Source organism: Barbus barbus (genome assembly GCF_936440315.1).
Source record: "Barbus barbus genome assembly, chromosome: 29".
NCBI lineage: Eukaryota > Metazoa > Chordata > Actinopteri > Cypriniformes > Cyprinidae > Barbus > Barbus barbus.
Genome location: NC_136757.1, coordinates 12148461 through 12165694, shown reverse-complemented (window position 1 = coordinate 12165694; position 17234 = coordinate 12148461). Strand labels below are relative to the sequence as shown.

General features: G+C 42.4%; 1 protein-coding gene across 1 annotated transcript in view; it reads left to right on the top strand.

The window, feature by feature from the left end:
• Positions 1-976: 976 nt before the first annotated feature.
• Positions 977-17234, top strand: part of LOC306849507 (RIMS-binding protein 2-like) — a gene marked incomplete at its 3' end in the record, with an annotated part of 50783 nt that continues 34525 nt past the window's right edge. The window contains exons 1-9 of the mRNA XM_079384592.1: positions 977-1081; positions 3083-3133; positions 3628-3648; positions 5224-5265; positions 5528-5741; positions 12800-12969; positions 14833-14912; positions 15917-16026; positions 16227-17132. Of these exons, the coding sequence (XP_079240718.1) occupies positions 980-1081; positions 3083-3133; positions 3628-3648; positions 5224-5265; positions 5528-5741; positions 12800-12969; positions 14833-14912; positions 15917-16026; positions 16227-17132 (1696 nt within the window). The 5' untranslated portion in view covers positions 977-979. The remainder of the gene's footprint in view (positions 1082-3082; positions 3134-3627; positions 3649-5223; positions 5266-5527; positions 5742-12799; positions 12970-14832; positions 14913-15916; positions 16027-16226; positions 17133-17234) is intronic.

Sequence of the window (17234 nt, the reverse complement as noted above, 5' to 3'; positions counted from 1 at the left end):
ACTAACCCTTACAGCCTAAAATTGATTCCTTTTAAAATTGAAAAATAGTGCTACCCTGACTCAGTCCAGTTCACTGAAAATCATTTAAAGAATCAGCATGTGGGTTTCACTTTATAGAATCATTTGTGGATGTACTTTCCTTTAAAAAAATCAAATTTTAGCTCATTAGAGGACAAATAAGTGTCCATATTCTGAAGGTGTTAACACAGTAAGGGGCAGTTCACACTGAATGCGATTTTACGGGGGAATAAAAAACCCCACAACATCTAGAGACACGTTTTAAACGTTTTAACTTCTTATAGGTTTTAGATGGTTGTGTCATTTTCTGGACAATGCATAAGCGCAGTGGTCAAGTGCATGTTTACATAGAAAAACAATGAAAAAGCAGCGCAGTGCAATTCGTTCCGTGTGGTCAGGTAAGAAAGAAATCCAGATATTCCAGGATTAGAAGGGATTTTTGTCTCTGGTGCTCCTGGAGACTGATGATCTTTTATACTTAAGATGATGTAAAAAAAGGGTCTATAGATTAGTGCAGGGACTTCAACCGCAGCTCAAAGTGTTTCAGTGTGACCTAAAAAGATTTTAAAGGAATTATTTCACCTAAAAACAAATATTTTGTTATCATTTACTCACCCTGTTCCAAACCCATACTTTGACATTCTTGTGTGCAACACAGAAGTAGTTATCTAACATCATGTTCAAGCTGCTGTTTTACAATGAAAGTCAGTGGTTACCGCAGCTGTCCCTGATCCCCATCCGCTTTAATTGCATGGAAAAAAAGTAGCTTGGACATTCTTCTAAATATCTCCTTTTGTGTTCCTCTTAAGAAAGTAAGTCATCATGAGGGTGAGTAAATGACAACTGAGTTTTCTATTTTGGATAAACTATCCCTGATTGATGGTTGCTCTCATTCTGTCTGTGTTCATCCTTTGCTGAGTTTCCTCTCACCTCCTGCTCTCTCTTCTCTCTTTCCCAGCATATGCGAGAGGCTGCAGAGAGGAGGCAGCAGCTAGAATTAGAGCATGAACAAGCCTTGGCCGTCCTCAGTGCCAAGCAGCAGGAGATTGACCTTCTGCAGAAGGTGAGTGATCAGGGTTTCCAACCACACCAAACCTTAGGATGGAGCTCATGCACAGGCCAGAGTGTAGACGACCTTGTTTCATACTTAAGGCTTTTGGTCTATTTTAACAAACCAGATTCTGGTGATAGATGGTTTTACATGGTTTCAGGTTGGTACAAGCTGGTCTAGATGATTAATCAGCTGGTGGGTGTTTTGTCAGGTGATTTTGGAATAGCTGTTTTTTAACTAGGGGCTAGCTGAGTTTTGATTTATTTTATTCTGTCTTTAATATGCTTATTTATTTTTTATCATTTTAAACATTTGCATTAGAATGACTGTTAAAATGACTCATTTGTTTTTCTTAGGCTTATTTCATAGCATCATATGTATGCTAAATAAATACAATTAAAGAATATTTTCCAACTTTTTGCATCATTTGACAAAACCTTATTAGGGCACTTAACAGTTGAATTGCCATCAAACACAATCAAACCTCTACGAATGATTCAGAATGCAGCGGCACGACTGATCTTCAATGAGCCCAAAAGAGCGCATGTTACACCTCTCTTCATCTCCTTGCACTGGTTACCAGTGGCAGCTCGCATCGAGTTCAAGACACTGATGCTTGCATACAGAACGACCACAGGCTCAGCACCCTCCTACTTCCACTCACTATTACGAATCTACATCCCCTCCAGAAGTCTGAGATCTGCTAGTGAGCGACGCCTTGTGGTACCATCACAGAGAGGCTCAAAATCACTCTCCAGAACATTCTCGATCACCATTCCTGGGTGGTGGAATAATTTTCCCACCCCTATCCGGAATGCCGGATCCCTGTCAATCTTCAAGCAACAAATGAAAACTCATCTCTTTCGGCAGTACTTGACTTCATCCTAAACTCAAAAAAAAAAAAAAAATCTATCTCTCTCTCCCTCCCTTACTAGCTTGTACTTATTTGAACAATGACTGAGACTTGGTGTTACGAGCACTTCCTCTGTCTGATTGCCTCTTTGAGATGAATCGCTTTTTGTATTCCCCAATTGTAAGTCGCTTTGGATAAAAGCGTCTGCCAAATGACTAAATGTAAATGTAATTAAAAAAATAAATTACACTCTTAGTTTAAAATTTATATTAAAAGTGTAATTATTATTTTTATGATGGGTTTTAAGATAGAAAGTCTAGCTTTAGGACAATAAAAATCTTTTCATATAAGGTATTTTGAAAAGGCTTATTGATGAAGGCATAGTAAAAAAATGTCTAAGATAGTGTTATTGTGACTTTAATATAATAATAAAAAAGAAATGAACCCCTCTGACAGAAAAAAAAATGCTTGAAATTGAAGAAACACCCAGTAATAAAATCCAGCTGTCAAAGTGCTCCTAATGAAGAGAGATGTTTAATGAAAAACTGTTTCAGCAACTGTAGGTAACTCGCTGAAATTTTCCTCTCATTTCTCGTTTGAGTGAAGAGAAAAGTGCTGCTGTCTCACCACTCAGAGTAAATTACTCTCTAATGAAACGGCCGAGCAGGTGATCAAATCTGACATTTTCTCCAGAACGCGTGAACATTGTCACCCACTGAAACGTTTGAGTTATTGTCTGTCTTTATTGAATGGAGCACTGTTATTACAGAGGAGAATAAACAGAAGAAATGACATACACATGCTCATCATAAGAAGTCAAGACATTAAGAACCCAGTTTTGTTGTTCTGAAGGTGAATCTCCATGCATATTTCTGAAAAGTTCCCTCATGTTGCGATGCTGCAGAGGCTGACACTCAAACAGATGTTCATCTATTCATGTGGAACTTAATGCTGTTTTCCACAGCTGCTGAGAGTTACAATGAATGACCCTACAATGCACTACAGTCCTTGTTGCCTAAAACTTATTCAACCAAACTTGGGTATAGAACGTTTATACACAAGGAACATGTAGGAATACTTTTTTGCTGTGACTTTCATTAAGTATGCCATGACTGACTTGGTATTAATGCCGTTATATATTATTTTTGTGTTGTTTATAGGCTCAGGTTGAGGCTAAGAAGGAACATGAAGGTGCCGTCCATCTGTTAGAGGTGAGTAACAGTGTCTACTCATGAATGTCAGTGCATGTGTATGTGAGTGTGCATATAAGCATTTTAAATCCTTGGCTGACCTTGATAGTGCAGCACATTCCACATGCATCGTCGTATATTTTCTCATATTAGCCAAAAATCTGGCTACCATATGAGTCACATCTTAGCTTACACCATTTTGACATTTTGAGTTATTCAGACAAACTTTTAAATGAATAAAAGTTATTGTGTAAATATCATTGCTTGAGTGTTTTAAACAAATGTACATCTATTTTATGATTTATTTACCATATTCTACTTATCATTCTCTTTTCATTCATTGCTGGCCTTAATGGGCAATTAAGGGGAAATGGGGGGGGGGGGGGGGGGGCTGTACTCATGTTGGGTCTCTGTGACTTCTGAAACTGAAGAAATGCTCATGTGTGCAACTGTGATTTGTTTGGTTCCTTACATCTCTTGTCACTATGTTACTGGTCTTTTTTTTGCATATACAGAATCACTTGGACAGCATGCAGGTATTTTCGAGTTACTTCTCCTCAAAGTTCTGCCTCTCCTCCCCGTGTGACTCATTGGGGGTAGTTCCTGTCACCTCGTTTAGCTGTCCTGTCAATTATTGTACCGTTCATCCATGATTGATCTGTAAACATTTGATCAATAGCTTTGATCTATATCACCATAGATCAAATTATTGAACCTTTTTAGGACAAACCATCGGTCTTCATAGTCATTTTATATGTATCTGACAAAAGTTATTTATGTGTTTTATAAATGTTCAAAGTAAGACTTTTTTTTTTGATAATGTTATAACATCATGAGCATTATCAAAATCCATTTCATTGTAATTCAATTATAGATAATGTATACATTTTATTAAATTAAAAGTAAATGGAAAAAATTATTTATATTAGTCTATAAATTAAATTAAAAGTAAATTGCTTTTAACAGTAGATGCATAAAATAATGCATATCAATATCTATCTATCTATCTATCTATGAATGAACATTATCAAAAATAATTTTGTTTTAATTTAATTATTAATAATAAGATATACATTTTATTAAATTAAAACAAAATGGATAGTTAGTATTTGGAAGGATAATTTAATTTTTATTTAATTTATAGACTAATATAAATAATTATATTAGTCTATAAATTAAATTAAAATTAAATAAATGCATTAAAATGCATAAAAATAGTAAATACAAAAATATTACTATATTTAAATATTATAATTAATTGTTTGTTACTATCATTTCAGTTGTATTCCCAGTAGATATTTATCTAATGAAAAACAAAGACAAAAGTTGTCAGTGAATTACCTCTACCTTCGGTAAACAAAGAGTAAAATGTCTTCGACTGTTATTTTATTTTATTATTTTATTTTATTTTTATTTGTTTGAAAGCGTTCTGTTGTCTCCTAATTCCTCTTGGGAGGCATTTTTTTGATAGTCTAGAAGCTAAACACAGGAGATAAATGAAGATGAGGGCAGCCTCTGTATTCGAGGGCATGTTTATAAAAAGTACAAATGAAAGTGCTGTCTCTTAACTCAGTGGTAAAAGTTTCTCATTCACTGCCTGATCCTTTCTTCTCCTCCTGTGTTGCGATGCATGGGTGCTGCCTTGTGTTAAATCCTGTTAGCGCCTCATGGATATGTGCGTTTGCAGATCAGATCAGCAACAACAAACATGACTGATGGATTGCAGAACGTGACATGTCTCCCTTCCACCACCCTCCTTTCATTTCCTTGCCCAAAAAACCATATTCAGTAATTTATATGAACTTGTAACTGTGCATAAACATGTTACACAAGACATCAGTATAACAGGTCAAGTTATAGTTTTGTGTTGACTTGTTAATATGCAAACTCACATGATCCTCTAATGTGGTTTATTGTATTGATGTACAAATATACATATGAGTTTCGTCAAATGATCATCAGCTTTTACTGTTATTTTGGCATGTGTGGTACCCTCCTCCATTTAATAGTATATCCCATCGCTAACATCATGATCAAAACAGATTTGATGTACAATAACAGCTGAACATAGATTGACTCCTGTCTTTGTTTGATTCTGTTGGTGTCTGAAGCTGAGAAGTTTCCTTCGCACTAAGAACACAATGCGATTTTTGGTAGGAAAAACCTCCTTTTAGATGTAGGCATTTTTTGTAGTATTGTAGGTTGTTTACAACATTCACAGTTGGTAGAGTTGGCAGGGTCTATTCATTAGCATTCATCGGTTAGTTAATGTGAAGTGTAGATGTTAAAAAAGCTGTTACCAGATTTAAATGTCAATGCTTTTATCACAGACCAGCCAAATTGGTCTGTATTTGTTTTTAATGCTAGCCTTTCTCTTTTCTTTCTCTTTCTTTCCTTCCCTCTTTTTCTTTCCAGGCTAAAGTGAGAGAACTGGAGGAAAAATGCCGGACGCAGAGTGAGCAGTTTAACCTGCTGTCAAAAGAGTTGGAGAAGTTCAGGTTGCAGGCTGGGAAGTTAGACATCCTGAGCTGCAGTCAGCTGACCGACTCGCCCGGCTCACCCGGCTCACCCACCAAGCCCCTCACCCTCTCCCAGCTTCTCAATGGCCTCACTGCCCCCTCCGGGAAAGGTATAGCATGCATATTGAAGAAGGTCATGTGTTGGCCACAATTTTATTGTTGGGAAATTATGTTTTATATGTCTAAAGTTACTGCATACTAAAATGTATTTAGATTGGTATTTAAATGGTGTTTTTTGAAATGTTGGAAAAAATGAGCTATTTTTAAATATGAAAGCAAACCGCCAGTAGGTGGCAGCAAGTCATTGAGCCAATCATTCAAACGATTTGTTCAGACACTGATTCATTCAAGGATGAAGTAAGTGCCTGTCTTTAGAAATAGGCCACTGAATCATTGACTCAAATAATTCATTCAAAAACATGAATAATTCAGCTATGATACACAGCTGTATGTTGCATTACTGTTCTGCTGTAATTTTTGTTTGGAACTATTTTTGTTAACCAAATTGAGCAAAAACAGTCAACATTGACAATATTTTACTAAAATGTATATTAACTCTTGTCAAATGTGCAATTGCAGTTTTCTGGTTAAACTTCACTCTCTTGGTTGTGTCATGTTGCTTAACTAGGCTATATGTTATAAATATAAAAATGAAGTTACATTTTTACCGCAGTATGTCTGTAGGCTATATAAAATTCAAACCACCAAAGTGGCTAGTGGGAGTGACCAAATTTCCCACCACTGCTGAAAATCAAACCGGCTGTTAATGTCAAGCCCTGTATTTATTGCTTTATTTTGTTTCATCATTTTGTTAATGCAAATGCATAGATTACAGTTTAAACGTTTTTTAAAATAAATTAACACTTTTTATTTAGCAAGAATGCATTAAATTGATCAGTACAGAACATTAGTAAAACAAATATATTTGAAATAACTGCTGTTTCTTCTGAACTCTCTATTTATGAAAAACGCAATTATACATTTTCACCAAAAATTGATAATAAGAAGAAATATTTATTGTGCAGCAAATCATATTAGAATTATTTCTGAAGGATCATGTGACACTGAAGATGGGAGTAATGACAATTCAGCTGTCATCACAGGAATAAATTATATTTTACAATATATTAAAATAGAAAACGTACTTGGTTACTCTCGTAACCTCGGTTCCCTGAGATACTCCACTCGTACTGCGTCTTGTTAAAGACGCTATGGGAAAAAGCCTTTTTTTCTCCTCAACTGAAGTCTTATTCAATCACGCAGTGAAACTGCTCGACTATTGGTTTGTGCAGTGTGTTAAAAACGAACCAATGTCCACAAAGCAAAGTCCACTAAAGGAGGTAAAGCTTTTTCACATTTGGCTCCCAAACTCTGGAATAGCCTTCCTGATAACGTTCGGGGTTCAGACACACTCTCTCTGTTTAAATCTAGATTAAAGACACATCTCTTTAGCCAAGCATTCACATAATGCATCTTATAATCTTGTACTGCAGTTATATCTGATCAAATGTACATTATTATTATTATTTAGCTTGGGTTGAACAAATCATTTTTGCTTAGATGGAACAGCAGCTACGCTAATTATGTCTCTATTTGTTTCTCTGTTTCTGCCATGGGATTAACATCCCGTGGTAACTAGGAATTACAGAAGCTTCAGTCTGGATCCAAACCTTAAATGATTTGAGATGACCGAACACCTGAGAAAAGATAATGCCAACCCCTCAGAGGACCTCAGAGGATGCCAATGCTCAGACAACATACAGAATTACCAAATTTTTACCAAAGTTAAATCTATTAAGGTTCTGCAATATATAAATATATTGTGGAAACTTAATTTCCTGTAGAGCTGCTTTGCGACGATTTGTATCGTAAAAAGCGCTATACAAATAAACTTAAACTTGAACTTGAACCAACGTGTCGGCAGTGGAGCTGCACAAGCCTATGGTGACGAAGCCCGCCAGATCCCGCCAGAATGGGCTGGGCTATCTGGCTATATAAGCGGCCGTTTCGCCATAGGATCCTCAGGTTACTTCGACTGAAGCGACGACTGAGTCATGCAGCTACCTGGCACGGCAAAGTACGCAGTACTCGTTCCGTATCTCAGGGAACCGAGGTTACGACAGTAACCGAGTACGTTCCCTGTCGATACTCCACTCGTACTGCGTCTTGTTAAAGACACTATGGGAACACAATTCAATCATGCCGTGCTAAGGTAGAGGAATGACTGCCTAATATACCTCCATAAGCATTTAATGCTCATAGGGAAGTGCAGTAGTATACTCCGGGCTAAAGCGAGCTAAACTCATAGAGGTCATGCTCGGCCTGGGTGATCGTTCCATGTAACTCTTATATACTCAGTACTTCCAGGACCGAAGTATGCAAGGAACCCACCAGATAGCTTGAGCGCCTCGCGGTCAAGAATTCTCTGTCAGGATTGTTCCCACAATGTATAGATTTACGCTCATCTAAGCAGAGAGGTCCCTGGCCTGTAAGGCCGGTACGTCCAGGTTATAAAACCTAGCAAATGTGGACGGCGAGGCCCAGCCAGCCGCCGCACAAATTTCTGTAATAGACACACTGCTAGACCAAGCCCATGACGAGGCGATGCCTCTAGTAGAATGGGCTCATACTCCAATGGGGTATTGTAGGCCCAAGGAAGAGTACGCCAGCATAACAGCCTCCACTATCCACTTAGAGAGTCTCTGCTTCGTGACCGGATGCCCTTTGGCGCGGTTACCGAAGCTAACAAAGAGCTGTTCCGTACGCCTAAAGGAGGCGGAACGCTCAAAGTAGATCTTCAAAGCTCTGACAGGGCATAACAAGGATAACTCCTGGTCCTCCTCAAAGGGAGGAAGCGCGGAGAGTGTAATGACCTGAGCTCTGAACGGAGTTGAAAGTACCTTAGGTACATAACCATGCCTTGGTTTTCAGGACGACCTTGGAGTCGTTGGGCCCGAATTCCAGGCAGGCAGGGCTAATAGAGAGCGCCTGTAGGTCTCCTACTCGCTTAACCGACGCTAGTGCTAATAGCAGAGCAGTCTTCAGTGACAGTGACCGAAGTTTCGTAGACTGTAGAGGCTCAAAGGGAGGGCCCTCAGTACAGTGGGTAGGTCCCATGTAGAGACGGTAAGGGGCCGAGGCGGATTCAGCCTCTTGGCTCCCCTCAGAAAGCGGACAATTGCGTTGTCTCTGCCCACTGATTGGCCTGCTATGGGGCGTGAAAGGCCGCTATAGCTTCTACGAACACCTTGAGTGTTGAGGGAGAATGTCCTTTATCCAGCAGCTCCTGCAGGAAGGACAGAATCACCGCTAACTCAGAGGTAGAGGGGTTTTCACCGCGGTCTAGGCACCAAGTGGAGAAAACCGACCACTTAAGGGCATAGAGGCGTCTCGTAGACGGGGCTCTAGCCTCAGAAATGTGGTTTAGCACTCGCTCTGGTAGGCTGGTAGGCTCCCGTCGAGCGGCCAAAGGTGAAGGGCCCACAGCTCGAGACGGGGGTGCCAAATTGTTCCGTTCACCTGAGAGAGGAGATCTCGTCTCAGGGGCATGGGCCAGGGGGCTGCAGTCAGCAGCTGAGTCAGCTTTGACAACCAAGGTTGGTTTTCCCACCAATAAAACCTTGTGTCCTTGTTCCCTGATTCGCCTGATGACGTGTGGAATCAGGGCGATCGGAGGGAATGCATAAAGGAGGAGGTTGGGCCAGTCGTGGTCCAACGCGTCCCTGACCTTCGAATAATAAGTTGGGCAGTGAGAGTTGTCTTTGGAGGCGAAAAGGTCTACTTCGGCCTTGCCAAAGATCTTCCAAATCATCCGAACCGTCTGCGGATGGAGCATCCACTCCTCCGAGGGGACATTGCTCCGAGATAACATATCTGCTCCTTGGTTCAATCTGCCCGGCAAGTGTGCTGCTCTCAGCGAGCGCAGGTTGAGCTGAGCCCACTCCAGAAGGTGCTCTACCAGAATGAAGAGGCGCTTCGAGGAGAGACCTCCCTGGTGATTTATATAGGACACCACAGACATGTTGTCTGAGCGAATCAGCACATGGCGTCCTATTAGCTCTGGCAGGAAAAACTGGCAGGCTCGACATACTGCTAGCATCTGCAAGCAGTTGATGTGGAAGCCTTTCTCCGCCTTCGACCAAAGGCCAAAGGTCGGTTTTCCTTCACACAGCGCCCCCCCCAACCCGTGTTGGAGGCGTCTGTTGTGACAACTTTCCTGTTGCAGACCATTCCCATGGCCACGCCCTTCTTCATCCATTGTGGGTTCTTCCAGGGGCCAGGGCTGTCACACAGGCCTGGCTTACCCTGATATGCTGGCATCTGTGCCGCCATGCGTGGGGTGGGACCCGTGGTTTCCCAGCTGTAGCACTGGTGATGCTGCGGCCATGAGGCCCAGCATTCTCTGAAACGCTCTTAGGGGGCGAGCGGTCCCACCTTCGAACGAGGCCGCGAGCTTCTGAATGGCCAGAGCGCGTACTGGCGCTACCACAGCTCTCATCTGAGCTGAGTCCAGAACTGTTCCCAGGAACGATACCCGTTGGCTGGGGGACAGTGCGCTCTTGGCAAAATTGACCCTGAGCCCCAGGCGCGCTCAGTGGCTGAGGAGGAGGGTTCTGTGTGAAAGTAGCTGCACCTCTGACTAGGCCAGAATGAGCCAGTCGTCGAGGTAGTTGAGAATGCGGATTCCCATCTGCCTTAGAGGGGAAAGAGCCGTGTCCATGCACTTCGTAAACGTGCGGGGGGCCAGAGACTGTCCAAAGGGAAGGACCGTATACTGAAAAGCCACTCCCTCAAAGGCGAATCTCAAGAATCGTCTGTGATGGGGGGCTATCTGGATGTGAAAGTATGCGTCTTTCAGGTCCAGAGAACAGAACCAGTCCCCTGTGCGAATCTGCGAGAGGACTGCTTCAGCGTGATCATCCTGAACGACCTCCTCATGAGGGCGTGATTCAGGTGTCTGAGATCGAGGATGGGCCGGAGGCCGTCATCCTTTTTGGGAATGAGTATGTAACGGCTGTAAAAGCCTGACTCGCTCTGAGCTGTAGGAACCCTTTCTATAGCTCCTTTTTCCAACAGCGTCATCACCTCTGAGCGTAGAACGCGAGCATTCTCGCCCTGCACAGAGGTGGAGACCACGCGGCTGAAACGTGGGGGTCTTCGAGTGAATTGGAGTGAATAACCTCGTTTTATTATTCCCATAACCCATTCTGACACTCCGGGGATGGCCTGCCAGGCCTCGGCCCGCGTGGCAAGGGGTTGGATAAACTCGAGTGATCGACTGCACGGAGGCAGGGCACTCGTGAGGGAAGGAAGAGGAAATCTGCTCTCTTTTTTAGAATGTTTGTGTTTTATTTTAGGGCGACTTGTAGCAGCAGCGGAACTTGAGCGCTTGGGCAGGAAGTGTCGCATGGCCTGTGACGCCTCTGTGAAGCGCTCAGCGAATCTTTCCACCGCAGGTCCAAAGAGGCCGTTGGGGGAAATCGGAGGAAGGGGACCTTGTCTGCGTCCTTGATTTCCGTCGGCGTGAGCCACAGGTGGCGCTCGAGCACCACTAGGCTGGCCATGGACCTTCCTATAGCCTAGGTGGTGGTCTTGGTAGCGTGCAGAGCCAGGACAAGGTTCAGACTCGTCCATGACAGAGAGGAGTTTGGCCTGATAGACCTGTAAAACCGGCATAGAATGAAGCGCCGAAGCCACCTGTCCAGCTGAAGCATAGGAGCGTCCAGCGAGCGCTGAAGTGGCCCTGCATGGCTTGGATGGGTGGGTGGCCTTTGCCTTCCAGCCTATGGCAGTGGGTGGGCAGAGGTGTGCAGCCACTGACTCATCCAGTTGAGGCATCTTCTCGTACCCCTTTTCTTCAACTGTAGTGAGGGCGGATGAAGCGGAAGTACGGAGGCGAGCAGAGAAGGGGGAGCGCCAAGATCTCATAAGCTCGTCGTGAACTTCAGGGAAGAACGGTGAGGGTCGCTGGCGAGGGACCTGACGGCGCCCTGGCAGGAACCACTCGTCGAGACGGCTGCGAGAGGGCTCTTCTGGTGGAGACCACTCCAATCCCAGCTCTTCAAACGCTTTCGAGAGGACACGGAAAAGTTCGCCATCCATCCCGTGTTTGGCGGCGCTGGGCGCGGACGAATGCCGGGGGGTGGAGTCAGCAACTGAGCCCGACAGCTCCACAGCGTCTGAAGCTGCCAATGACATGCTGTTATCGGCCAGCTCTTCGTCACTTCCCCCGAACGAGACCAGATCGCTCGCGCTTGGACGGGAGAAGCATCTCTTTGTGGCGAGAGCGAGACACGCAGGATCTGAGCCGACGTGAGCTCGCTCTCAGCCGGGCGCTGAGATCCTCTGCCCCGCTGTTTTTTCCTCACAGGTCCCGAGGGGCGGAGTCGCTTTCTAAAAAGAAAGCAATCCGCAAGCGCAGAGAGGCGAGACTGATGTTCTCGCAGTGAGAACAATCAGAGCCAGCGAGCCAGAAACGCACTCACTGTGGCCGTCAGGCGAAGTCGTCGTCGCTGAAGGAGAAGAAATCTGAGGATCCTATGGCGAAACGGCCGCTTATATAGCCAGATAGCCCAGCCCATTCTGGCGGGATCTGGCGGGCTTCGTCGCCATAGGCTCATGCAGCTCCGCTGCCGACACATTGGTTAGTTTTTAACACACTGCACGAACCAATAGTCGTGCAGTTTCACTGCGTGATTGAATAAGACTTCAGTTCTGGAGAAAAAAAGGCTTTTTCCCATAGCGTCTCTAACAAGACGCATTATGAGTGGAGTATCGACAGGGAACTATTATTTTAAATCGCAATATTTCACAATTGCTGTTTTAATTTTTGATAAAATAAATACAGCCTCGGTGAGACTTCTTTCAAAAACAAGTAAATCTTACTGACCCCAAACTTTTGAACAGTAGTGTATATTTCCTGTCCAAATCTCTTTGTAAGGTATTGATTGATTATACTTCTCTCATATTCGCTCACCTTTAGTTTACCATCCTTCATCCTTTACCCTTCTCCATCCTTTATAAGGCAATATGAAACAATGTCTAATGCTGAAAAATCTGAAGACTGATAAGATCAACAGCAGTGATGATGTGCTGAGATGGTGAGAGGAGTATGGGACCGTACACAGTAATGAAGTAATCAGTCATCTTTGTGTGTGTGTGTGTAAAGGTAATGAGGATTCCATGAGTAAGATCTCAGAGCTCATTCGGCCTCTGCAGATGACTGAGGGGGAGAAGGTAGAGCTCCTGTCTGTCAAACCCACCTTCCTGTCACGCAGCACACCCTCTAGCCCACTGCGGGCCTTCCTCTCAGAGGTGCGGCCCGTCATCGCCACTGCTGTGAGTATGACAAACAAACCAATCAATCAGTGTTAGTTCGTTTTACCTTTAAAGAGGTCATGAACTACCCTTTTTTATTATTTTGTACTGTTCTCTGAGGTTCACTTATAATTTAATTAAGATTTTTACATCAAAAAACATCATAATTTATAAGTAATAGGCTCTGTGTGAATAGTCGTGGTGGATTGTTGACCCGGAAGTAAACACCTACTGCTATGATTGGCTAATAGTTGTGTATGTTTGATAGCCTTCACAGATGGATGCTGGTGTGATTTTGGTAAAAACACATAAATACTCAGTACATATCAAACGATCTTTAATAACAAACAAATCAATAGTGACCACGTAATAAAAACAGTTGCTCACACTTGGGTGGTGTGATATTACTGTCAGATCTAATATTGTCGACAAAGCATTGTCTTTTAGTTTCAATCTTTCTGAAAATCTGTGTGAAATTGTGCCTTGTTTGTAAACGAATCCTTGGTAAAAAATTAAGTGAACAAAGGACCAATTCTTACTGACACAGTTTGTAACTTCATTTTGAAGCCATCTTTATCGTTTGGTTTCTGCGTAGACCTGTGTTTGCTTCTCTCGTTATTTACACCGAGTGTATTTACAGCAAAATGTTCACTTAAATTTATTTTTAAATATTTAATTAATTTTTCTACTTAAATGTATTATACATTTTAAAGATTCTTAAAAAAACAGGATGAGACTAAACTATCAAACTAAAAGGTTTGCAAATAATCAAATAGAATAGAATAGATTCTTTTTCTAACCAATATATTCTAGATTCTAAGAGAGCAAAGTATATTCTAATAGTGTGTCATGTACCACAGTGATTTGGCCATTATGAGAATAATTACAGTATACATTGACAGTGTGTGTGTGTGTGTGTGTTTGTGTGTGTGTGTGTGTGTGTGTGTGTGTGAGAGAGAGAGAGACAGAGAGAGAGAGAGAGTGTGGGTGTGAATAGTCCAATCTGTCTGCTCAGACTGTGCTCTGCTGGTGTTGATGGCGTAATCGCCCACATTATCAGATTGCACACTGGACTTTGCTTTCAGTTATTTTACTTAATTTTTGCCCAAACATTTATCAAAAATCAAAACATCAAAAACATTCATTCAGTTTTAGGTTTCACTTTATTTTGATGGTCCCTTTAACATATTCTGTTGACTATAAGTAACGTTGCACCTACATATATACTAACTCTCATTAGAGTGTTAGTCCAGTATAAGTAGACTGGTTGGGTTAGGGTTAGAATAAGTTGACATGTACTTGCAAAGTTACTTATAGTCAGTAGATTATCTGTTTGGAGACTATCACTATAAAGAGTTGGCAGATATTAATCAGACAGCCTACTAATACTCTACTGAGAGTTTGTTGACACATAAGTGCAAAGTTACTTATTGTCATGTTCAAAAGGGACCATCAAAATAAAGTGTTACCCAATTTTATAACCCACTGATTTGTCATTGACTCTTACACTTCAGGAAGTGTCACCGATATCTAGTGTATCTACATCAGCACAATGTCAAAAGACACATCCTGAATTATGAAAAGTGGCTATTTTGAAATCCGATCTGACCAATTAGACTAGAAAATCTGATGTAATCGGTTTTCAAACCACAAATGAATGTGGTTTGGATCAAGTTTGTAAACACTGGATTTCATGTGGTTTGTTTGCTGTTCATACAACAAAAAACTAAACAGATTTGTGTCAGCTATGCCAAAAAATCTGTCTGAACAAAGCATTAAACTCCCTGTACTGGTGAGGCTTAGCATGCTGCTTCACAACAACAATACTGGAAGCTAGTAAAGCTGACCATTAACTCATCTATCCACTTTTCCTCTCTCCTTTAGATGGACAAAGAGCTCGGCTCGTCCTCCAAGTCTAAGTCCAGATACACAGGCAAAGTGCGACTGTGTGTTGCCCGCTACAAGTGAGTGGATCCACTACAGCTGTTGTAACACGTTACAGTATGTTACAATAGGAGGTTTGCTGTAATAATAGGTTATAGCATGTCATTAGCTATAATAATTTGTTATATCATGCCATTAGCTGTAATGATTAGGTGTAGAATAGCATTAGTCACAGTATCAGGTCTGCCTTTAAGAAATACTCTTAAATACTACTTACGTACAAGTTTAGTATATCAACAACATCTGTGCACACTGTCAATTACCACAGACAAGAATTTTGACTCCTCTACCAAGCACAGCAGATAAACATTTAAAATGTGCTTTCACACTGTTTTGATAGTATTAGCATAGCACTTATGATAACATCATACAGTAGGCCTATGTGTAAGCATCAGATGGTTTGATGCAATTGCAAAATTATATCCAGTCTATTCAATTTATTGTAAAATCATGTAAACTTGGTAAAACGGGTGCAGTATCCATTTAACAATACTATAAAAGATTGTGATGTAAGCATCTGCAAAACACGGTTTCCACATAACCAAATACTTCATCTGCCTAGAAAAGTAGTCCTACCTGAACAGGACACATGCATACAGTACATTTTACAGTTTAAATATCAAACTGAAGCATTCCCATAAAATGTTCACCAAAAATATGAGCTTCACATTCTGCTTTTAGACCCTCCAGTCAACTTTCCCTATGTGCTTCTAAGATTGTATCCCAAAAATGATGAAAAATTATGTTTCAAATGGGTTTCACCCCATTATATCAGGCTGGTTGGGATGTTCGAACAAACCAAGTACAGAGCTACAGTGTTTAACTTTTCATTTAAAAAAAAAATCACCCTGCAAATGGCCTAGCAATGTCAACATTTTGTGCTAATACTATTTTAAAATGTAAAAAATGTAGACTTCTGCTATAGTTTTTTTTTTTATTTAATCCAGAATATACCTTTTAATGTAGGGTTTAATAGTAATAATATTGAACTTCATGAATTTAATTCAGCATGTCCTCCCTGCAGTTATAACCCTTACGATGGCCCCAATGAGCATCCTGAAGCAGAGCTCCCGCTGGTGGCTGGGAAGTACCTGTATGTTTATGGGACTATGGATGAGGACGGCTTCTATGAGGGTATGTCACATTATAGGACTACTTTAGAGCTTTAAAAGTTTGGCATTAGTCAGTCAAAAATATTATTAAAATGTAAAATAACAGTTTTCTATTTTAATATATTTTAAAATGTAATTTATTCCTTTGATGGCAAAGCTGAATTTTCAGCAGCCATTGTTCATGCTCCTGTTCATCACTCGGTACCGTTTTCTGTTCTCCAGGTGAGTTGTTGGACGGACAGCGGGGTCTCGTTCCCTCCAACTTTGTGGACTTTGTTCAGGATGAGGAGCTCCCATCGGTTCCTCTCTTGGACCGCATCAAGGAACCGTCCTACCTCAACCACAGCCCCGCCTCCATGCCCAGCAGTGCTGTAAGTACACTCAGCACGCTGCTCTCAGAGAAGCTGGACGCCCTGGGTTCGGGTACTGGGACGGGCACCAGCAGCAGCAGTGGAGTGAGCAGCTTGGGCATGAGCATGGGGCTGGGTATGGACTTTCTGGGACCCTGCAGCAATGGCACAGGCACGCTGGACGTGAGCATCGACGAGATCGGAGAAGACATCGTGCCTTACGCCCGCCGCATTACCTTGATCAAGCAGCTGGCCAAGAGTGTGATCATAAGCTGGGACCCTCCAGTGGTGCTGCCCGGGTGGACGCCCATCAGCGGCTACAACGTTCTGGTGGATCAGGAGGTACGCATGAGTGTGCCCTTCGGCGGCCGCACCAAGTCTTTGATTGAGAAGCTGAATCTGGCCTCCTGTACGCACCGCATCTCCATCCAGAGCATGACGGAGCGGGGGCTCTCCGATCCGCTGCGCTGCACACTGCTGGTGGGGAAAGATGTGGTGGTGGCACCCTATTACCTTCGTGTGGAGAACATCACGCAAGTATCAGCTGAGCTCACCTGGATGCCGAGTAACAGTAATTACAGCCACATGATCTTCCTGAATGACGTGGAGTATGATGTTGTGAAGCCTGGCGGGTACAAATACCACTTCTACAACCTGAAGCCCATGACGGTATATAAGATACGGGTGGTGGCCCGGCCCCATCAGATGCCCTGGCAGCTTCCCCTTGAGCAGAGGGAGAAGAAGGAGGTCTCAGTGGAGTTCTGCACACAGCCAGCTGGTGGGTCAACACTGAACGCAAACTCATCGCAATTTCTTATTATAGTGATTTGAGATCTGGTTATCTGTAGGGCTGGCAGTCAATTCAAAATTCAATCTGATT